General features: G+C 37.6%; 1 protein-coding gene across 1 annotated transcript; it reads right to left on the reverse strand.

Annotated features, from left to right (window-relative positions):
* Positions 1-1,024: 1,024 nt before the first annotated feature.
* On the reverse strand, positions 1,025-11,583 carry LOC145764522 (PDZ and LIM domain protein 7-like). Its single transcript, XM_082576139.1, has 9 exons — positions 11,245-11,583; positions 9,366-9,517; positions 8,231-8,348; positions 7,890-8,006; positions 6,992-7,113; positions 6,554-6,740; positions 5,835-5,955; positions 4,340-4,455; positions 1,025-2,666 (listed from the first exon to the last, which is right to left on the reverse strand). The coding sequence occupies exons 1-9, from the start codon at positions 11,335-11,337 to the stop codon at positions 2,574-2,576; spliced, it is 1,119 nt and encodes a 372-aa protein (XP_082432265.1). The 5' UTR covers positions 11,338-11,583; the 3' UTR covers positions 1,025-2,573.
* Between the last annotated feature and the right edge of the window lie 13,487 nt (positions 11,584-25,070).

Genomic DNA, 25,070 nt, shown 5'->3' on the forward strand with positions numbered 1-25,070 from the left:
ATTGCCAAGTTTGAAATCTACCCAAAAGTTTATTTGAGAATGGATCCTTTTAAGGATCCTAAGCATTGCCATGAAGCACCTTCTTCAAGAGTGCTTGGTGTAGGGTTATACTACCAACAACCGTTCGGTTGGAACATTGATTACATGAAGTTGATATCGCCAAGACCGGAAGCACCGGCCCTAACTCTCTAGCCGAAACATCCGGCTTCCGGCCAAAATCTTGCTTGTAATTTTGATAGCGCGGCAGATTTGTTTTATGAAATTATTATAACTCAAGCCAAAGTAGTTTAAACTTGTCCATTAACATAGGTCAACTCGTCACGCATCCAGTAACGATTTAAAAAAAGTTGGGGGGAGGGCTAGAGTTTCAAAAAAGCACAACTTCCAAGCAGAATAAGGAATAAAAAATTGATAATAAAATGATTTGTGTTTTGATAAAATAGTCGAAATAGTCTCTTTCTTTATTTCCAAACATTGATGTTTATCCTAAACAGAAGGATTTTAATATTTATATTTTGACAAGTTTGCATAGTTGAGAAATTTCGAAAATCTGTCCGAGGTGCCCTCAGTTCTCGCCTATCCCTATAACGCACAAAGCAAACTTGACCTTATAACTCTATTAACACTGGGTATAGGTTTGTTCAGTTTAGTCGTTAACTTATAACTAGTTGAGTTAGCAGTGTGTTTACTTCGGAATGTTTAATTACTTTTTCAGTTTTTGACCTGCTCAAACATTTCTATTCCGTAGGGCGTAGGCAATGTGCACTGTTAAAAACACTTGTACTCTATGTCACCGGGTAGGATAATGAAATGTAATTGAGCGAGCGAAAAAAAAATGATTGTTTTTTCTCAACTTTGGGGGAATGGGGGAGCATCCTCCCAAGTGCACATCCTCCCTTGGATCTGTCACCGACTCACTGCATGCATCTCACTATCGGCTACTATCCTATTCTCAGTCAGCCATTCAATGCTTTTTCATACTGTTTCAATGGTTGTAGACGTCGAACCAATGAAAACCGACTATTATCAACATTATCCAGGCATCTTGTACATACACGGCCTCAAACCTCGGACACATATAGGTGCATACTTTTCTCATACAAAGGCATTGTTTGGCGTATCAAACGCATTTTTTGCTTAGAAATGCACTTAATAATGGCAAAAGCATAATAAAACTATCAAAATCCGCCAAAATTACATTGGTTCACATAATGGATAGGTACTTGCATCGATGTAAATGCGGTGGATTTTAACATTGTACAAGCACAAACAAATGGCAAGCTGAACACCTGGGAAATGTCATCGGTAGCTTGCTGATGGAAGATAAAGAAATGCTCTTACCATTCACAGCACATCAATGTCTGAACGTTGCAATACACGTTACAGTGTAGCCGGAATAATTGTCATTTTTACATTGATTAAACGTCTGAAGACAAAAAAATGACTGATTTGCTGGTTGGTTACATGGGTAGTGACAATTAGAGCAGGTGGCACAATATCAAAAACAGTAGCAGGAGTTAATTGTAAATTGTATCCAATTCTTGCGTTTTGTCATCAATTATCACCAATAACTCTTCTATCGTCAGTGCAGCACCCCGGTATAAAAACGTGAAATGTCTAGTTCTATTTTTCAACAATCTAATTTCATGAAAAACTTTCCAATTTATTCCCTTCTTTGAAGCTTGCAAATACAAAGCCAACAACCAACGCATATACTGTATCAATACTGAAAGTGGGAAAATTTCCGTTTGATGCTGCGCAAGTAATACGATAGACAATATGATTATGGAGCACTGGTTTTGTGGCTACCGGTGCCGTTACCCTTGTATTCGACATTGCAATCATACACACGATTAGCACCAGTGTAAACTGAAACATCGATAATAATGAAATCACTTCTTTCACCGTTTTATTAGGTTGAACACTGAGAGCACACCAGCAAGCTAAAACGCACAGCGGATGAATTTTAGATTCCAGGTTGACTCTACAAACAAATATTGATCATAGGCTACATAAGGGGGTCATTCAGACGAACATCGCTATGACAGCTATCATTGTATGTTCACTAATGCTAAACTGACGACAATTAGTTGAAAACGTCAGATTTTTATGGACAAGTGGCTTGACCCAGCACTAGAGGCTAAGATTGAGCAGTCAGTGACCGACTTATGTCATCCATCATCCTTTCGTCAATTATACCATCGTTAACGTTAGATTGATTGAAAAACAACTGGGAAGCAAGGGAAATTTCGTGGCAATTTAGCAGGCGGCAAAATAACTGTGTTGTTGCGTATAATAGCGATTTGTTTGATAATACAGCGTTTCAAAACGACAAGCAAAAACCACGGCGTATAGCAAGTAGTGTGTAAAAACCATAAATATTTGCAAAAGAAGTAAAACTGTAGCACAAGTTATTCTAAACGCGTCTTCAACATTTTCAAACATTCCAATCATGAGAAGATGGAGTCAATGGGACTCAGTTTTGTGCAAAACTATTACCTCCATCTCGTACAATAGATATTCTCTAACCATGTGTAGCAGCAGGTGTTTGGTACAATAGCTTGTCAGATCTTCTACGCTGGTAACCGCGCGTTTTTGTGGTTGCTACAAACAGGTTTATCGTTGACTGCAAAGAAGCCAGAGTTTTTCAAATCGCAATGGCAAACCTGCAAAAAAAGAGTAGGCTATTTTTATTTCTCTTTTACACATGGTTGCCAGTTTGGATTTTTTAAAGCCAAATTTGAAAATTTAGGCTTTTTTTAAACCTCTTTGGATTTTTTTTGTGTAAAAAAAAATCCACATAAAATTTGGCTTTTTTAGGCTTTTTTTTGTTTCATTCAAAAAATTCGTGAGTGTTATGTTAAGAAGAGATCCAACTATCACAAAAAGAGAAAAATTGCCTCGAAAACCTTAAAGTGTTAACTCAATAAACAGTGTAACATGTTGTGATGCAATGAGGATGATTTTTCAAGGCTTAAATGCTTTGCACCCATCTAAAGTCCTTTCCCAAACTGCTCGAGTTTTTGATCAGTTGCCAATGAGATTTCTCCAAGGTATTTGCTGGAAAAATCCCAAAAGATACAGCTGATTTTTAGATTGGTGTCAAAACATATATATACAAATTCTGCAGAAACACATGGGTTTACAAAATTGGCCACATATGCTTTGTCTTGTTTAACACTTCAGTTTGTTTTTATTTCTGACCATTAGAACGAAAAAAACAATTATAGGCCTATGCTAAACATAGCAGAGGTCTAGAAAAAGGTTAACCATGCCAATTTTCAATGCAGTTGTAGAACAGATTATTTCCACCGTCACTTTGACCAAAACAAAGAGGAGAAATAGAAAGCGGTTGCAAATGTTGGATTCATTGCTGAGAATAAAAACGCATTTGCATTCCTCAAAGCAATGCTGTAAACACTTCAAAGTAACACCAAGGATGCTATTTTTGTTTACATCAAAGAACATGTATCAAACTGACAAAGTTGACAAAGTTTCAGTAAAACGTAAACGAAGGTCTTTTGTGGCTGCTGCAAAAAGACGATGATCCCATTTAAATTCTTTGACTCGATGACTGCTATGTCTGTCTATTCGCTACAGACCCAGTCGCTTTTGGATATTGTTAAACTGTTATTTTTGTCTAAGTTTAGTTTCTTGTCGCGACTGAGTTTGTTTCATTTAAACTAGTTTATAGATAACTTTGTGATGTATTTTAGGAAATGATTACGCCTCAATGTACCACTACCAGCATAACACTTTTATTGCATTGTTTGCTCTTTTAAGGAAAAACATAGGCTTGTTAGAGTTTGTAGTATATTTGGCTTTTTTTGGCTTTTTTTTAGGTAAGTTTGGCTTTTTCTATTTTGGCTATCTGGCAACCCTGCTTTTACACACAAAATTGAGAGCCTGCTTGACTAAACGCTGTAGAAACTCGCTTTAAATTTAAACCTACTGAAAACCTCTTTTTTCAACTTAAAGAAACTGCTTTGGTCAAAGACATACTGTGGAAAGCTGCCGGCTGCTGGGTAAAAATAATGGAGGCTGATACGATAGTCGAACCCAAGTTTTCGACATTACACCTGGCACGTTAATCTCCATACCTTTCTCCAAACGTAGGTTACCGTCAATGGGCTACAGCCTAGGTCACGGCTACAGCATATACAAAGTCAAGCAAAATGCGTTGATGACTTGAAGCAAACAGTTTTACATGTAGACCATTCACCAGGCGCCAAACCATCCCTTTTTACATGATTACAGCGTCCGCAAACGTTGAATGAATGCATAAAGGGGTGAATTGCCGACTGGGTCACACGTCTTCATAAAATTGTAAAATTCTTACTGCGCAGGTGAAACAGGTTTCATGCCACTGTGCTTTAATAGCTTCGACGTAGTGGTCACCGGCTTCAATCGGATAACCGCAGCCTTTGCACATTGTACTGAACATCCGATTGTAGTCTGCAAGAATACATCGAGTTTAACACATACAGAAAATAAGCCTTTTTTACATTGATTCAACGTCTGAAATGTAAAAAACGGTTGATTTGCTGTTTGGGAAGCTTCACCAAGAATATTCATCATCGTCGGCTGCATATCCGATTGGTGAGCGCACTGGTACGGCACTCGAAAGGGTGCCGGTTCGATACCGCTGAAAAGCATGCAGCTGTGTCTTTGGCAGGACACTTGGGATGCCTGAAGGTGGTGCCTGAAGGTGGACACGAAGATTGGCTTTCTTGCCTTTCCATCCACTTACTTTAAAGGTTCCACCACCGGGTGTAAGCCTTGATACGACTGACCAAAAATAGTCTGGCCTTTTTTAAACTGACAAATCACCATTTAAAATTAAATGCGGTTTCAGTAGCCATATAGACTATGTTAGATGCAGTTAGGTCAAAGACAAATCAAATCGTTTCATGGAGCAGTAAGTTAAATTCAGACGCTATTATACATTATTTTACATGATACTTGAAACTTTGAGACAGGGTCACTAAACAAAACGCTTTAGCTTTCATAATACAAAACGTTGAAAATACTTAAACGGGGCAATGGTTTTAAATTACACATTTCAATTACATGATTGTAAAAATATTCTATGGAGTCTTGTGTTGGAGTAACTGGTGGGCTATGGTCTTCCAAAAGTATGCTAAAATATACCACATTTCAATAACCTTTATACTATCTTTGCAAGATAACAAAGTGGCCCAGACAGCAAATCAGTCGTTTTTTACATTGATACAACGTCTGCAGACGCTAAAAATGTAAAAAACGGCTATTTTGCTGTTTGAGAGTTCACAACAACAGATTCACACAACTACAATATTGCCAAAAAGGACAACGTGTGCTGTTAAGTCGCCGGTCATTGACATGTGAGTTATATCAAACAAGCGAGATTGAGTTTTGCTTTGTGATCGTTGTTTACTTCACAAAATGTAGATACAAACGACCTGTTCTAGCCTGATGCTACTACAACAGCAAACTCGCAGCGTCAGGCTAATACACAGGTCGTTTGTATCTACATTTGTAAAGTAAACTAGAGCTTCGTTGGTACAACGTGCTCCAACAACAAGAAAACCCGTAGATAAGCTATAACGAACTACTGTAACATCCATAAAAATGTTAATTTTCGTGCAATTTGAGCTGTTTATCAAATTGACTCAAACAAGCTACTATTTGTCATTGTGATAAATATAATCTGTTTGAAATCTTTGTTTCCAGTTCATAATAAGTCATTGCCAATACTGTATAAAAACGTGGCCAACCATCACAAAAACGTGCGTCAAAGGTGTTTTTTCCTTTTATTCTTTAAAAATGTTCTTTTCATGTTATTATAAACATACCTGCAACACAATAAGGCTTGTCATGTTCCAAGTGGAAGACGCCGTCTCTGAATGGCTTACTGCATTCCGTGCAAACAAAGCAGTCTACATGCCAGGTCTGATTTAAAGCATGCATAACTTCCTAAAAAATATCAGTAGTTCTTGAGTACTAGTTTAAATTTTGAGCTATTTCTTAATTGTTTGCTGTTGAAACACGTATTAGGCGATCAAAGTGCATTCCAATTTGTTTTTTAGATGTATTCAGCATGGATCAAAAATGTGTTTTTTCCACAACAATGTAACATAAATCGCAAATTAAGCTTCATTGGCAAGCAAAAAACGTTATGGATGCCATTTTGTTCCACACAGGGCGAATATAAGTTGATGAAGGACGGTATCTAAAAAAATCGCTTCAAATGCTACGACGTAAAGTACTAGGCTTGCAAACGTGACTTCCTCAGATTTTCTATTTTTAAACGCTTTGTCGATGTAAATATTATAAAACAACAATTTTTTACGATAGAAAACCTTTGTAATCATTCTATTGCGAGCAATGATCAAACTTAATGCACTAATAAAATTATACTTTGTATAATATGACTAACTTTAGGCCTCTAAATAAAACATCAATAGCTGGTACTAAATTCAGACAAAAGATCCTACTGTTATCAAAAAGTTATAGCCAGTGTGACTTTCGCATTAACCATTGTTTTTCATCAAGCAAATGTCATAAAACTTACTCCTATGATCTTTTTGTGACATTTCCCACATGCGTGAGCAAAATATTTTTCGTAGCAGTCCGAACAATAGCGTTGACCCCTCTCCTCGATAAACCCGCAGTTTTGAAGGGGGCGTCTGCAATTCGCAGAGGAGCACACAAATTCTTCAGGATGCCAGTTCTTGCCTTGCGCCGTTAAATAGGGACCTCTAAAGTAGTTGGTAAAATTTAACATTGATTCTATTTCCTCACACATTACAATGCAAATGCAGTTTAATTTATGTTCACATCCACTTTATATGTTTTGAACTGCAAATAGTGACGTAACTTATCAAAAGCGCTTCATATTCTCGTCTATAAAAGCGATAAATAAACAAAGCGTAAGTTTAAAAACTTTGATATAAAAATGGGCTCTTCTTTGTATTTGCCATTAAAACATTTGTATCGTCATCACCAGCACCTGATTTGCTGCTTGCAGCCTTCGCACATGAGTTCCTGAGTGGACGTGATTTGCTGGGTCGTTACTGGAACAGTGACTGACGGTGGTGCAGGAAAATCCTCTTGCGTGTTCATGGTCATATTCTAAGATTTATAAAAATGTATGTTTATAACTAAAAACGATTCTTCTAATTTCTAAGATATGTTGGTCTGCTTACGTTTGAGAGCTTGCAGTTTCGTTTTTATGCGCACTCCACCTGTCATTATTACATGTTCAAGTTCTGCATTCAGCCTGATTCTTGCACGTTGTTTTATCGACATTTTTGTGGTTCTGATGATATTTTGCCAAGTCTTGTTCAGACCGACTATGCCTGTCAACCATAAGATGTTATTTTTTTCCTCAAAGTCAAAACAGTTTTTGTGGTCGACGACCTGAATGTGGCCTAACTTCAGCTCTATTTCGATGCAAAACGTTTCTTTATCCCATCTGAAACTTCCACGTTTAACTGCAAAAGTGTTGGTCCGTTCCTTACGACACGTAGAAATGCCTGCACTGAAAAGTGCATTTTCTCATGATCAGGATATTGAGTTCCTTTCGTTGGACACCAGGCCGAGGGTTTATCTTTTTATCGCCCCAGGTGCCCTGTGGGTTGCGGTCTCTGGTTGTTGCCATTCGCTTCACAAACAAGAATTACTGGGGCTCACCACGAGAAGGTTGGCAACATCAAACTTAAGTTATAGAATAGGATTCGTTTCCGAATTCGATTTAGTCTACCGTCTCACTGAACAGCAAACAAATTCGTTTTTTCAAACTTTGTCAAAATAGTACAGCCAGTGCGCATTACACTTATCGTTTCATTGCATTGGGGCAAAATAAAGTTGATAACATCCAAAGCGTACAGAACTGGCATAATTCGCACCTGCTGTCGCAATGCATCGTTAGAAGGGGGTGGCGGCAAAAAATCGTTATGATTTACTTGGGGCTTAGGCGCTGGAGCAGGAGCCGGTTTTGGTCGAATAGGCTGCCAAGTCTTTTGCTGTAAACAAGAAAATAACAATTAGTTAAGTTTCACAGAACTGCACATGCAATGAACTTAGAGAGTTTTTACTGAGTCTATTTTCACATGGAGACTTGGTCACCAATCTGGGATTTCTTCTGTTGTTTCCAAATGAATGGGCAGAGCTTAGTGCTCGCTTGTTTTTTCATTACAATAGGCTCTTTACTAAGAGTGATCAGTAAAAACCTATTCACAGCGCTCACCGAGGGTACAGTGGCTGTGGTTGTAAATGTTGATGGTTTAGACGGATAAGAAGTGTTGTTTTGAGGAGCTGGCTTAGGAGCACCCTGATTATTTAACGCCCTTTGTCCACTTCCACCACTAAAACAAAACAAAAACAACTTCAATTCAATTACACAGAAAATAGAAATAATAGATGTTAGATAAGAAGGCAACTCAAACAGCTTTCAAAGCAACTGATTAGAGTTTTTAAATGTCTTGCGTCCACTAAATCTTGACAATTTCAAAAGACTTCTAAATACAATTAGATCAGATATATACTGATTCCCCAAACAATTTAGAACCATGGATTCTTGTAAATGTTTTAATTTGACTTTACTTTCCGTTACTTTTGATGACAGTAAATCAAGCTTTTTTAACATTGAGTCTTTTAACTTTTAACATTCAGTTTAAGATTTAGGTTTGCAGCTTTTGATTTTAATACTGTATTATGTAACCAATAACCATCTATTAGAATAGAATTTTTATGCGTGTTGATCACATAGGTGTTTGGTTTATTTGTTCGTTTTACGCATTTTTCAAGTTTTCTCTTTTACATGTGCTAGCTGAAGATGTTATTACTATAGCGAAATCGAGTCTTAATAAATTACACTAAGAGGTTAGAGATTGTTGCGCAAACGCCAGCATTTGATGAATGCAAAATAGCAGTACCAACATTGAGGTCGATTCAGCTTTTAGATGTTGGATCAATGTAAAGAAGCACCACATGACTAATACAAGACTACGTCTACAGATGTTGATTCAATGTAAAAAGGGTTTGATTTGGCTGGGTATTATTGCTGAAAGTTCGGTCTTAATATAGCACATAAGCGACAAAAATATATTGATTGTTTTAGCAGTTCAGCATTAACAATCCAGCAACTGTGTGCTAAAATACTAATGATAATGACCTCGTATAAACGTCATTGCACATACAAAGAACAATTTTTGACTAATATTCTAGATTGACGCGATTAAGAATACAAAAACTACGAAACAAACACACAAAACGCATTTATTGACGTAAAAACAACCAAAATTACTTCATTTAAGGCGTATGTTTTCTGCTGCATTTTCCGTTCTTTGAAACAACACAAAATCATGTATTGCCAGTATTACCTTTCTACTTTTAACAAAAGGCTGCTTGTCGATAACTTAACGTGGTTTTGTGCGTCCAAATGTGTCAATTGAGCTGTGTCATTGTTGTTTATCTCCAATATGACGTCACCAGGCTTTAAACCAGCAAGATCAGCTTTTCCACCAGGAGTGACCTGTAAGAGAAATCAGACTATTGCACACGTAGACTAAAAGAACTTCCTTCCATGTCACTTGAGTTATGACAATCTATGTTGGTGCATAGTCTACAGATGTAACCATTAGCAAATTTGGGGGTCTTGCATACGTGCCCCCTCCCAAACTAAGACATACAGTACACGATTTTGTGAAAAAAAATTAATCTTTTCAACATTTTGGCAATTGGAGGCGGGCCCCTCATAAATCAAAATCACGAGTTCAAGCTTAACACTTTCCCCCTTTCAGGCAGATTTGCCTCCTTTATCCTTCCATGGAATACCGTACATACGTGACTGAAAATCAGGCTGGGGCCCTTTCCCAAGCCTGTAATCAAGAGGGTCTCGGGAACCAATATCTCCCTGTTCAACATTAGTAAGTTCAACTTTACTGTGAGTTCGGACTCATGGAAAGTATAAGGCAAGACTACACAATGCAATTAATAGGCTGCCATCGAAGCCGTTGAATGCAGGCAATGTAATTATTCTTGGGTCCCTTATCTTGAATTCACCCGAGTAACCGCAACAAAATTAAATAGGTAAACCTGTAAAGCTACGTATAAGTCGAACTTGACTGCTATTGCCCGCAGCATGTCAAAAACTTCTTACGTTGCTATTGAATGTTCAAGACAATTGCGAAAGCAACTCCATTCACACACAATTTGCTGTTCCAGGTCTTTAATAAATGTAGAAATCATAATGAACCAGTGGAAATGAACCCAATTACTGATAGACTCAAACAAAAATATACATCAGTTGAAAGTGCATTTTGTTCTGCATGGTCCATTTTATGTCGTTAAATGGTATGACAAATCAACCTATGGAGCACAGACCATCAAGTTTTTTTCTGAAACGAAATCTGCTGACTTCGATAGCCTCTGACGTAACTTGGTTTTAGAGCAAAGCAATTCGATTCACGGCCATATAAGGCCTTGAAGTCATTCAAGCGAAGCGGACGTAAACGACAATTTTATGATGTCAATAAAACAAGTCAAAGCTTAGAGAATCTCACAGTGCACCATCTACTACCACAGCATTGAAGACTTAAATTTCGCATTTATAAACGTTACTTTTTGTTGAAATAAAACATTGAATAGATTAAAAACAGGTCAAGATTTAACTTTTTAACTAAATATCACATCTCGAGCCATGCGTTTCTAATTTTTACCATATTAGTTCATTGAGAAAACCACACTACCGCGCGAACTGGCAAGGTGAGTATTTAACAATGAATTAACTCAAACAACTTGCCAGCAGTTCTGATAAACTGCCTTTCAGATGGCATATGGGTATGAAACCAATACCCGGCAATTCACATAACTTTTGAGTTGATCAATGTACTTCATGTTTGATCAATGGGATAACAATAACATTGTATCTCTAGTGCTTTTCATTTAGTTCAGCAAAATATCAACACACAGGTCAGATTACTACATAGGAATATTTTATTCCGATGACTGACGATACTGCAGTCAAAATTATTCGTCAAAAAAAGCTACATTTCAAATCTTTTTAATCTATTCAAACCACAACAAGGCAGCTTTGGGTAGACAGAAGCAACAATAACAATATGAGTTTTTTTTTTTTAAACATGCATCATTGTTAAAAAATTGACACAAAAGCTTAAATAACGCTAACAATCTTTTCCCAAATACTTGTACCACCAACTGGGCTAAAAAGAAAGCAAAAATTGTTGCACATTTACATACCTTTGATATTGCCAAACTTGCTCGAAAATCACTACCTCCCACCAGCCTAAATCCCCATGGACTTCCTCCATTTAGCGTTACAATACGTTGCATGGTATTAAATTAGATCAATAAAGTTTTATAATACGTTTGGCAAATAACACAGTAAACGCCTTTTTCTAAATTTCAGCTTGTCTCCACCCTTTTCCAACGGTTCTGTTGCTGTCTGCAATGGAAAGCGTTATTCCACGTTGTTTAGGAATATAACTACAAAATTAAAACCTAACATGGATCAACTCTTCTAATATCCGAATCTCATCAAACATCTCCGAAAATGGTCGTTCAAATGACGTAACCAACAATGACATGTCATACAGCAATCTCTACGACACAACGCTAGCTAAAACCTTGCGAGGTGCGGATACGCCTAGCTTCTCTCAGTTCATACAAACATGAGTGAAAAAAGAAACGCAGGGCTCGAAATGAAATCAGCTTTGCGCTGTCTCCTAAGTTGACAACACTATGTTTTGGATTTGTGTTGCACCTGAAGAACACTGTTGCAGCATTTTTAAAATCAACAAATATACGTTGATTTTATGTCAAACTGGGTTGTTTGTGTTTGCCTTGAATGAAATGATGTTACCATATTAATACAGTATTAGTTATTGTAATTTTGAGGCGAATCAGTTAGGCCAGGGGTGTGCAACGTGCGGCCCGCGGGCCAAATGTGGCCCGCGAAGAAAAATTGTGCGGCCCGCGAAGATGTACCAATTTTGAATTGTGTGCGGCCCGCGAAACGTGTTTATAATTTAGTTTAGTCTGGTACATGTGAACAATTCATTGTGGAGTGGATTATTGTAATTTCGCACCTTCTGTTAACCATTTTAGAAATTTCCCACCGGCCACCGCTAATTCGTTGTATTTAATTATTTGGAACGTCAGAAGATCAGAGGTGGAGCCCTGCTATTGTCTCTGGCTTTGTCGCCTTTTTATTTGATCTCTTGCTTTAGACCATTTGTAGAGCCGGCTTGCGTCAAATTTAGCAGTTGCCTAATGTAGGCCTCGCCTATAGGCCTACAAGCAGTTGGATCAGAACAACTTCAGCCTAGCGGCCCATTCCTTGCCAAATTTGTTGAACCAGTCAAAATAGAAAATTTGTTAAAATTAGAAGTAAAAAAGTAGAGGCATTGGAAGAAAAAAAAATTGAAAAAAAGTGGCAATTGAAAAGGGCAAAACAAAACAATTGAATGAACTCAATGCAAGACTGCAGCAAAAAAACAGTATGCGAATGAGATGTATGGTCACATAAAAGGCTTTATGAACAAATTACGACTTTGGAAAGCCACATACAGACAGGAAATCTTTTCCACTTTCCAACTTTGAGACACCATGGAATGCATCCTGAGAAGAAAACTGAATTTGCAGACCAACTTGAAAAATTGTTGTAGGCCTATGAATTTTTGGCTCGTTTCAAGGACTTTAAATCTCATGAACATTTGTTTGGTATATTCTCTTCGGCATTCAACACAGACATTGACAAAGCACCAGGTGATATCCAACTTGAACTGATTGATCTTCAAGAAAAAACGGATTTGAAAGCAAAGTATTTAGAAATGAATCTTGGCGATTTTTACCGAAAACATCTCAACCAAGATGACTTTCCACATTTGAAAAAGTTCATGGCTTCAAAAATGGCTCTTTTTAGCTCAACGTATTTGTGCGAACAATTTTTTCTAAAATGGGCGTCATAAAATCTCCCTATCGATCGGTTCTGACAGACGAACACTTGGAAAATGGACTTCGAATAATTCGCTTTATTGCTAGCACTTCCATTGAAGTAAATTTGGAAAAATCCGTGGGGAAAAGAAGCCAGCTGCAAACTTCTCACTGAACTCGTTTAAAGACTGTGTGACAATAGATTTAAATAGCAGTTTTCTTCAGAAATTTATACGTCTTAACTTATTATTTCTGCAAGGAGATCCCCTAATAATACCATATGAATAACAAAAAACTACTTTTTTGTGCCTGCAACTACTAGAAATCATATGTCAAATAAACATGCGGCCCGCGGTTTCACCCAGTTGTTTATATCTGACCCTCCTGTAAAAAAGGTTGCACACCCCTGAGTTAGGCTACACTGTTTGTCAACTCAAGACGACATAACCCAATGTCTTCAGGAGTCACCAATCTTTTTTGCAATGCAGATCTGTTTGAGATCGATGCTATGTTCGTGAGTCTGCCATCAAACTGTGGAACATTAATAAAGCAAAAAATGAAATAACAGATGTTAATTGCATGTGAATTTAATGCAACCTTTTGCTAAGTGTTCATAAAAAAATGATTTTTTTCCTGCGAACCGTGGTTGCTGACCTCTGTGTTGTAGAATCAATATGCAGCCAACTTAGCAATGAATCTAGGCTAGATTCTAGAACAAAGTTTTGGAAAGAACATCATTTGTCACGCAAATGCAAGTAGGCCTGCCTTTTAAAAGAACGACCGCCATCAGTGGCGTAGCCAGGGGGGTGGGGTGTTACAACCCCCCCCCCCCCTTTGGCACGCGTGTGACGTCACGATATTGAGAATGATGCTTTCAGTCTCTTTATGCTTGAGAATGATGCTTTCAGTCCAGGGTTGTCAGACAGCCTTTGAGAAAAGAGCCAAGCAATGTCGAAAAAAGGGCCAAACTGGGTAAAAAACAGCCAAATTGTTCAATAACGTTAATAACGTTGTTAATAATACATAATAACGTTAACAACGTCAATAACGTTACAACATTACAACAACACAATCTACATTCTACAAGAACAATTTCAAATCTTCATCTTCTACAGTGTTTCCACTCGAATCTTTGGCATTGGCATAAACATTGTCAGCTAAACACTGTCTAAAAAATCGTAATAACACTTTTCAGTCTCAATTTTCGAAAGACATTTATTTAAATAGTTAGTTTGATAGTATGTGCCAACTGCTTCCAAAAAAAGTCAAATATTGAAAACAAAGGGCCAAGGGGCCAAACAATTTTTTTTTGCGCCAACTACCTCTAAAAAGGGCCAATCTGGCAAACCTGTTTCAGTCTAAAACAAAGTTGCCTAATTTTAAACAAAACTGCATTAAAAGAGCGAGTTTTGCCAATACCAAACATTCAAATATCTCAGCCAAGAATTAGCAACAAGAAAACATAGAGACTTAGCTTTATTTCCAAAAAATGCCGAAGAAAACATGATCTTATCCTTTTGCTATGCCACCTGACAGCACCATTTTACAGGAATATTCATACCCACATTTTTGTTAAAAATGCTCTCAGAATGCACCAAAATCAAAGTAATTTTTCAACATTTTCTGGGAGAGGCCCCCCAGACCCCCCGCCGCTGGGTGTCTTAGGCGAACACGCCATCGGTCTTAGTCCGCTGGTCGTCAAAAACCCCCCTTTCAAAATTCCTGGCTACGCTACTGACCGCCATTGCAGGCCAGATTCGGGCCGTCGGTCGTAATTTGGTGACCCCTGAATTACGCTCTGGGGCTCAACTTTGATTGTGACAAAAATTTATTGAATGCCAGACAGTAAGTAGGCCTACATAACTAAGTATAACTATTACTACAACATCTAACCCACTCTTATATCTACGGTTGATTTTTGCGTACTTCTGTGTGCGAAAGAACCAATGCACACAAAAAGGTTTACTAAATGCTGTCACTACATCAACATATATTACGTTTATACAATGTTTCTGCATATGCAGCAAATATTCAAACATGATAGCACAGGCAGGGCCGGATTTAGCTGATGGGGGGCCGGGGCACTTTTAGATCGGGGGCCCCCCGTGCAAAAATTTTTTGCGCCTACGGCGCGAAAAACCATCTCTGCGTCCAGGGCCGGATTTAGCTGATGGGGGACCTGGGGCACTTTTAGATTGGGGGGGCCCCGTGCAAAAAAAATTTTTGCGCCTACGGCGCGAAAACCCATCTCTACGTCTACAGTAGCATCAGTCCAGTACTGCACACCATTTTGCAGAAACTTTAAAGGCCAAAAGGGAAAAAATAACACAAAATCACATTTTTTTCCGCATAGGGGGACCCTTCAAAAGTCGAGGGGCCCGGGGCAACTGCCCCCTCTGCCCCCCCCCCCCCCTAAATCCGGGCCTGAGCACAGGTGAGGGAGGAAAGGCCATATAAGCTATCACAGGAGCGAACGCTTGAAAACAAAAATCTTACAACTGACATCATCTTTTCTACATCATTTATCTGCAGTAAAATGTCATCAGTTGGTACCTGTCAAGTCAATTGATTTGTTCCAATATATTAACAAACAAGCAGAGTAAATGTAGGGGAAGGTGGGGTAAAGCGGACCAACGGGGTAAAGTGGAACCCCGCCTTTTTTTGCTATTAAAGTTTCACTATTGTGCGGATACCATTAAGTTTAGTAAAGCATGACGAAAAGTAGCTGCACACGCCATTATTCAAGGTTTCATGGTTTATAAGACACAAAAAGCACGGAAATTACTTTTTGCACCCTCTGATCTACTGAAAGGTATGTATGGCAACTTAAATTGTATCTTATGTACATAAGGTAGAAGTTTTTTTGAATGATAAAAATGAGCCTCACTATATCACGTACGCATTACGTAGATTCACTCTTGTTGCTGGCTAGCCTAAATTTGGCCAATAGTTAAATTAGTAGTAATGTAGAGGTGGGGTAAAGTGGACCAGTGGTGGTCCACTTTACCCTGTCATAAATATTTTTCTTGTTTATGATTTTTTGACCGAATTAGGTGCTGTGTTACTTATAATCTTGTAGCTTATTTTACACAACAGCTGTGCAGGCCTAATTAGCACTCAAGTGGATAGGCTATTCCTGGTAGTTTCCCATACTTGTAGAGGCTCTTCACGCAGGGCCGGTTACCGAGATTGGCTGAGTGAAGTTTCCGATTGCTGAGGTGTTGTTGCCTGAAATTATTGCATCCATTAAGTGCCGCAAAATGGAGAGCACTCCTGAAATGCGTTGCTCAAGCGCATACTCCGAGAGTCGAACCAGCGCCGCGTAATCTTGAGCCGGGCTCGTAACCACTGAGCTAACGGGGCGGAATATCCCACCAATCATGATCGAGTAGACGAGCTGGTTCTTAACTTAGTTATATTCTTGTTTTTCAGAATACCTCGTTTTCACCAAAGGACATCCTGTGGGCGCATGAAGCCTGCGCTGGTTGCAATGAAGAGGATGACAACTTTATCTGTGAACTCCGTTTTTAAAAAAATTCTTCAAAGTTTGATTCGTAATGGACTTATGAACTGCAGTTGTGAAGTTTCATAACGTCTTCCCTAATGATGCTAGTTGTAAATAATTTGATTGCGTGGAAAAAAATTACGGAATTTTCTTAAAACTTACAACGGTCCAGTTTACCCCACATATGCGGGGTAAAGTGGACTATTGGAGGTAATTTTAAAATTAAAAAAATTTATACAAAAATGCTGGCAGTCATCAAAAGTGCACTTTAAAGATTGTCGAAATATGTTAGAATTAACGCTCAAATAAAAAAAGTTAAATTTTTTGACAAAATCAGTGAACTGTACTGAATTGACCCATGGCCACCTAAAGATATGGCCTGATTTGTCACATTTTGCAGAAATTTCCAGGTTTTTCTAACTTTGGGCGAACGTTTAAATAAATTTTTCTAAAAATTAGGTTTTTACGTCTTCTTTTCTCTTTTCCCCAGATGACACAATAAGTTTTAAGATTCTCACATGTTGAAAAACAAAGAAAATTTGATTTCGAAGATTTTAGTCAGACTGTTAATTTTCAATAACAGTCTGATTTTGCGTTTTTCAACTTACTTTTTCTCATTTGCTACTGCTTCCCCAAGGCAACAAAAAAGTTTTATGTCATTAGGAAACCGCAAAAAGTAATAATATCTCAAAAAATGTCAGTCAAGCACTAGCAGTAGCTGTAATCAAAATCTGCAAAATGTGACAAATCAGGCCGCATCTCCAGGTGGCCATGATTGACCCTTAGGTATTCCACTTTACCCCACCTTCCCCTAATTGTCAAAACAATGCATTGTAGCCTACATATAGGGTGGGTCGTTTTTGACTTTTTTTCGAAATTCAAAAACGGCTAGTCATAAAAAGTGGCACATGCATGAAAAAATTACGTGTGCAAAATTTCATCTGTTTAGGGGTGCATCTTCTGTATGTGCACTAACGCTGTACGCTCATTTACGCTCATAGTTAACGCTGTACGCTCATTTATGTTCTATCCACTAACTTTGTAGGATGATACGAATTGACAAACTATAAGACGTAGTCTTGCTTAAATTAAAAGCAATAGTACCCTACGTTTGATCAGTTGCAGCTATAAAACGCAACCTATAATTTACTTCAGAATAAAAGCAATATGATCTGCAGGTTCCGTAAATGGAATGTACTGTACAGTTCCACGTGAATTGTTATCGTGATTTTGTTACACAAATTTGTCATTTACAAACATTTACAAATGTTTTCAGGATGGGCATAAAACGCTTTCCTCTATATTACTTTGTTGAGGATATTGGGGGTTTATTCGATAGCTTCTGAGGAGAGTGTGGAATTTTAAAGAATTTTTTTGGCCATTAGTGAAATTGCTTTCCTTTATAATGGCAAACCATACTGGAATATAAACATTCATAATATAGTCCACACGTTCCACCAATACAGCTGACGGTTCGTTAGATGCAACATATAAACGTAGGATTATATTGGCTGTGGTCAACCATCTTGAGTGGTTCATCATACCTGGACTCCTATATGCGAAATGAATTGATATATCTCCAATTTTCACTGCTCTGTGCATGTGTAGAAGATATTTTTGGTCAGTGCTGAGGTCATTTTCATCAATTTCAATCTCTGGTGCAGGAACTGCTTTATATTTTACAACATCTAGTTGTGTAGCCTAACAGTGGCTAGCTGCTTTATAATGGGCCCAGTGAAGCTATCAGGTCTGCTAGTATTGCCATATCTTTTATAAGATGCCTAAAAGGCAATTCATTACTATGGAGTAGGCATATTAACCATTGAAGTGGCTTTTGGAAATGATCTTCCAGGAGCTTTATCACGACGCCTTTTTGACCTGTGTTTATTGCGGTTCCATCGCATCCAATTGGCATTACATTATCGTAGCTAATTTTATTGGATCCAAGATATTCAAGAATCCCGGTAGCTATTGACACATTAGATCAGTTGGCTGCAGTAAAATGACCAATGAAATGATAACTTGGCTCCTCAAGTAAAGTAATGTGTTCTTCAACTGCGAAATGTTTTCGAAGTCGCCCAGCAATTTTATTTTGTTTGATGGTTTAATCTTTTCGGCCAACAAAATATATGCTTTGCAAATTTATGCACAGCATGATAGGCCTACTTTCCATTTGAGTTGTAAACCTCTTTTTTTTTCTCGCTCTTCTCACTTTGCTTTTATCTATGACTGATTGAGATTCGCTATCCGTTACAACTCCGCGCATCTTGTAGAAATGATGAAGCAATAAGTGCTGCAGACCTTTCTGAAATACCTGTACGATCGCATGATTCAGCAAAGACTACTAAACTGGAAGTAACCTTGCTTTTTCTGGGGTTTTCCGAGGCAAAACTGGGTTGATAATCAAAATCTTCGCAGCGTTCTTCATTGGATGACAAAGTTTCTGAGCTTGAATAAGTTAAAAGTGTTTTAACCAAAGCGCTACTTGTGCCTGCTCCTGGGTCTTCACGTAAAGAACGGAATTGTTCTGATCTTGCGACTCTCCTCAGAAAACGTTTAAAATTAGATTTTGTGGCCGATTTATCATGTTTATTAATCACCATTATGCGAGTTATTCTTTGATCAAGAAAGAACTGTTGTTCTGTAACAGGGACACGATTTTCCTGCGGGCAAGTAACCTACATTGCAGAAAATTGGAACACTTAGGCTACAACAACCGATTTCAAATATTTTTGCTTTGCAGATTCTTTCATTTGGTCCAAATTTTACTGAAATTTAGGCCCACCTCTAGAACTTGACTTCAAAAGGTTATTCATTTTTTTGTAACTCTTTATCATAAATATGTACTGATGTTCGTACCTCATTCGTATCATCCTGCAAAGTTAATGGACAGAACATAAATGAGCGTATAGCGTTCACACCATCTCGCCCTTTTGCGACAAGTTTGTTTATTGAGCAATGACAAAATAGCATCTCAAATTGGTGAAAGCTCAGCATTTTGGTCTTGGATGCGGGAGCAATAAGCCGTAAGCTTCGAACATGCCTTTACATAGGAAAGTTCTGGGTACATCCCACTTACAATTTATAACTAGCCAGTAGAAAAATTATAAAAAAAATATGTTAAAACGGAAAGTGAAATTTCCCCATTTTTTTCAAAAAATTGAAAGTTTGACCCCCCCTGCGGGGGCAGAAGATGCACCCCCAAACTGATGAAATTTTGCACAAGTAATTTTTTCATGCATGTGCCACTTTTTATGACTAGCCGCTTTTGAATTTCGAAAAAAAGTCAAAAACGGCTAGTCGTAAAATTGTACAACTGTTGGTCAAAAGCAACTGTGTCCGTTGCTTTTGACACTATCTTTTCATTACACACTCATCTTCTACAATCTACAATTCTACATGAACCTTCAAGTGAAACTTTCCTAGCTACACGTTGTTTCTTACAAAAACCTCCAGACACCAGAAATATGTCTTCGAAACTTTTCTTTGATTGATTAGTTCACTTTTGAGAGTTCAGGTTTGTATCCTGCGTCTCGACAGATTCGACGCTCGACAGTCTACTCTTCTCTCTCTCTTACGCCTTCTGTCTTGCACGTTCTTTATTTCACCTTAACTTATTCTATTTCACTTTAACTCTATTCATTTTATGTATATTGCAGATTTAATTCCTGATGAGGACACACGTACGTTTCGAAAACGTTTGAGTTTATTTTAATTATGTTATATTTTTGTGTGTCAAAAAGTATGTTAAACCCACTAAGGTTACTCTGTTTTATTTCTCTATGGTTTAACTTATTCCTTTGATAAAAAAATATAAAATTTATATCCTTTTCCTTCTTTTACCTTTGTTTTGGGATCAAGTTCCTTCAACAACTGCAAGAGTTTTTCGAACGGAAAAATAACTTTTGTTTTAGTTTTGGACAAACTACAGTATACCCAGAACAAATTAACATATTAATTTTATATGTATCGAACTGCCAACGTAAAGCCATACATAATAATAATTCTAAAGGTGATAATTTCAAAAATACTGTAGGCTAATTGATTTTTTCTCACAAAAGAAAAGCTGGCGTTTTTTGCAAGTTTATTGCACAGTATTTTCTACCGAACTATGACGCTCTTGAGCCTCAAGCCTCAACAGATCACAATCAGGGGCGCCGGAAGCGGGAGGGCAGGGGGGCAGATGCCCCCCTGCCCTCAACTTTTCTACAGATGGAGGGGCAGGGGGGCAATGGTGCCCTTTTAAAGTCATGTAAGCAACTGCACATTTTGCAATATAACAATTTCTGCTATTCGCTTTTAGCCTAATAATAATCTTTCATTTTTGCCTCAAAATAATATTTACGGCAGAAAATTTTGCAACACAGTACAGGCCTTAAAAATCGTTTTTTTTTCGGGAGCTCCTTCTCGGCGGCCAAATCTGTGGGCTTGGAGGCCAAAATATAAAATAAAAATAATGATAGCACAAGTACCGGTAAATAGAATTAAACTTGCAACAATGCCAAAATGATCACTTAGTGTTATTGAAGTCTAGGCCTGGGCGACGTCCTACAATAGAATCGTTGCACCACGCAATAACTGCTTTATCGGGATTGTAATCCAGTACTGCGGGACCATCTAACGACACTCGCACGAGTGTCTCCAATGTGGCTGATTTTAAAGAAGTTCGTCACTCCCCTAGAATTCTTTTTAGCAACGAAAAACAACGCTCGACATGATTGTGTTGACGATGACGGCAAGGTAATAAAATAAGTATTTCAATGATGTGAAGGACATTACTAAAAGAAGCATAATTTTTGCAAAATATGATCAAAAAATGTTTTCCCCTTGGATGTCAACTAACCTAGTTCTCCTTTTTAACAACGATTCAATGTCCGACAACATCGAATTGACATAAAAACGACAATATTGCCAGCCGATGTAAATTAGCACTTCGGATTAAGACTTTGTTAAAATAAACGTCGAGAATTACAAACAAGACTTACAGCGCTGGTGATCGCAGATGGATATATTCCATCAATAACAAATATCCCCGCACAATGCAACAGTGGCGATTGTGACTCGCTGACCTAATTTTGCGTCACTCTTTGATACTACATATTTTCGACAGTTAATCCACGACCATTCTATTGCGAAATTAAATAATTGGTTAGAAGAGACCGGCGGCCAAACTTGGCCGATTGAGGAGGTAGCACCGGCGGTCATTCAAGCACTACTTAGCAGCCATGGCCGCAGGCTGCTTTAAGGCTTGACAGTAGGTTGCATCATTATAACATAGCATGGTGCCCTTCTTTGTATACTGGACACTTGTAGGCTATCATTACTCAATACTGTAGTGAGCTGATAGATTAGCATTATCGCTATATCTTATCTTAAAACTTGACAAAAAATTTACCCTTTTTTCGTAATCTTGCCCCCCCAGTCAAAAATCGTTCCGGCGCCCCTGATCACAATCACTCTTCATAACTTTTCAATGAATCAAACTCGCCTTTTCTCAATTCAGTTTTGTGTTCGGTTTTATTGTATTTTAACGTATTTTATACCATTTTTATACCAGGTTGTACCATTTTTATGTACCGAACTAATCATCGGCATGGAGGCTAGCATTTTGCAGAGATCTACTCTAGTTGGAGAGTAAACTTTGCACGGGCAACCTTTGTGCTGTTTGTTCATTAATAAGGGATATAACAGGGGTGGTATGCCGTACCAAACAATGATTATTAGGTAGGCTTATTTAATGGAAAGACATGTCCCCCTTCCCCGCCTGAAAATATATCCTTGATGTTTTAGATATCCCTTTACTGAAACGTGATTTAAATGCAATTTTTCAACTCAAATATTCAATAAAAAACTGAAAATACTTCCTTTAAAAATCGTCACAAAAACATCTTTGTATACCGACTGAAAAATACTTTAACCAACACTTCGCGAGACCCGAATACCAACTTGGCAGAAAGTACAAAATGTTTGTACAAAGTAGAAAGACTTTGAAGATTTGAATGCCCAGCAACAAAAATGTAAAAAAAAGGTCAGTACAGTTAATCATAAAGTTTTTATTTTTTGCGTTTTTGAATCTTGTGAAAGCTTGCATAAATTTAGACCTGACTGTGCACTGTGCAGTCCATTGTAGTTTATTCATCTTCTCAGCATGCACTGTCTGGTGTTTTCTATTTTGCAATGACAAGTTAAAAACTCTTTTTTGTAAAGTTAGGCTTGTTTTGATAGCACTCGCTTTTATAAAGAAAATACTTCATAACTGTGCCTCATTTGTGGTTTTGTTGGTTTGGATAATGGAAAGTATTGCAAACAAGAATTAACCTTTTTACAGTTCGTCTGATAAAGTCTGTGAAGTTTTTAAAAATAGGAATTACATTAATCAAGAATTTATATAAACAATTGAGCGTTTCTTGGTGAAGCAAAATAAGTCTTTTCACAATACTTAGAGTACCATTAATAACGGGTTAATGTGCACAAAAACGTACTGTATGCTGTCATAACAAACTGCGCTATTGTTTTGGTACTTTCTAGTTCTAGCAAGTTACTGTAGTATTCTTTAGCTGTCATATAACGCCTAGTCATGCTGGAGATTTATTTTAAATAGTTTGCGTTTTTCATGTTAAAACATGAAAAATATCTTGAATTCAAAACTATTTCCAATGCGATCACAACGGTATTCCAATTGCAGCTAACAGGCCACTGACTTCCTGAGAAAGCCTTTATTTGACTCACGTAAAACCTACATTGTATATTTTGTGAGTTTGTTTATAAACTATGCATCCGAAATACAAATTTTCATTTTAAACACTTATTTTTTAAGTATTTAATATAAAATTATCCCCAGACTTATATGTAGGCCTAGGCACGCTTTAGTTCAAACCTAGATCCATCAATAAAGGTTTGTTTTTTGCCTGTATGCTTTAATGCTTATATCATGCTAAACGTGTTCCTCAGATATGTTGTAACTTGTATCACAGAGCATAAACTATTCCAGTGCTTCCCAACCTTTTTCAGTTCACGATCCACTTTCAATGCAAGTTTTATTGTGCGACCCACAATGAGATTTAACATCTTTACTACTGGCGTACGTACTGAAATAGTTAAGCGACACAACGCATCTAATTGTTACATATTTGTAACATTGTTGCATAATTGTTACGTAATCATATGCAATAATTTCCCAATCTAATAGAAAACAGGGTGCACAATTTATGAAAATTGAAAGTCAACAAATGAAGTGAAGATAAAAGTAGCGATGACGAAGGCGCAGTACTGTTCAAGACCAAACTGTGGCTTGTGAGATCCATAGTAATGTCGGTATTTTAAAAAAAAATTAGCATTCAGTAACATTTAGAAATGCTTTGCGACCCACTTGAAATAGCTTCACGACCAACCAATGTGTCGCGACCCACTGGTTGAGAAATACTGCACTATTCGTTCAGCAGTAAATCTTGCACAAATAAAAAGAAGGGGGCCCCCTGACGTGGAAAAAATGTGATTTTGTGTTATTTTTTTTTTAGCCTTTGAAGTTTCTACAAAATGCTGTGCAGTGCAGGATTAATGCTACTGTAGACGTAGAAGTAATTTTTCGCGCCGGAGGCGCGAAAAAAAATTTTGCACCGGGGCCCCCCGATGTAAAAGTGCTCCGGGCCCCCATCAGCTAAATTCGGCCCTGATAAAGAGTGTGGTATTTTGTACCCCTCAAGAACTGAGAAAATAATGCAATTTTCCTGAAATAAAACACATTGCGCAGCCAACTAGTCAGAAATTACATTAACCTATTCCAGCGCTGTTAGACGTAAAAAGTGAAATTTATCTCATGCAGCCTACTTACTAAATCGTAAGGCGGGGACAGTGAAGACCGATATTTGAAAGTTTCCTGTAAGAACATGCGGTACTGTTCAAGACTTAGTAAACATTAAAAAAAAATAAGTTACTGAAATTCTTTTGCAATCATGACAAAAAGAAATACTTGAACTCTTACTTTAGTTTTAAACTAAATCTTGTGGCTCCAACTTCTACAGAGATTTCGTTTTTAATTGCATAAATTTAGTCAAATACAAAGTTGTTTGTTTCAATTCAAAGAAAATGAAGGGATGTACCACCAAACATCTATAGGATTGACCCATGATACAAGAAGAGGATCCACAAAGAAATAATAAATAGTCAAAAGTCATGCAAATTTCACTTTATGTGGAGCTACATGTCCTTGAGAGGTTAATTCACTTGTTCATTTCGTTTAGAATCTTGCGTCATTTTGAGCTAGTTTCGTTCAGCCTAATAGGTCACACTGAGGGTCACTCAGCCATTTCTTTTATGAAAGAACAATAGGCCTATTCCTTTTTTAAATTGTGATTACTTTTGTAATCCTGTACAAAAAATGTTTTTGCTTGTACTACTTATTGGCTTGAACTCTTATTGGTTGCACAAAAGTTTGAACGCCTTTGCTACAAGAGTTTCTTGATTTCAAAAGTTTTATTTTTTCTCTATTATTTTCAAACACCCGCAATAAAATTTATATTTGAATAAAACCATGGGACTTCACTTGAGGATCGCAGCAGCACCTGACTTCTTTTTTTTCTTTCATTTTTACTGAACATCAACCTATCGTGTTTCAACGTAATTTGCC

Source organism: Aplidium turbinatum, chromosome 2 (genome assembly GCF_918807975.1).
Source record: "Aplidium turbinatum chromosome 2, kaAplTurb1.1, whole genome shotgun sequence".
NCBI lineage: Eukaryota > Metazoa > Chordata > Ascidiacea > Aplousobranchia > Polyclinidae > Aplidium > Aplidium turbinatum.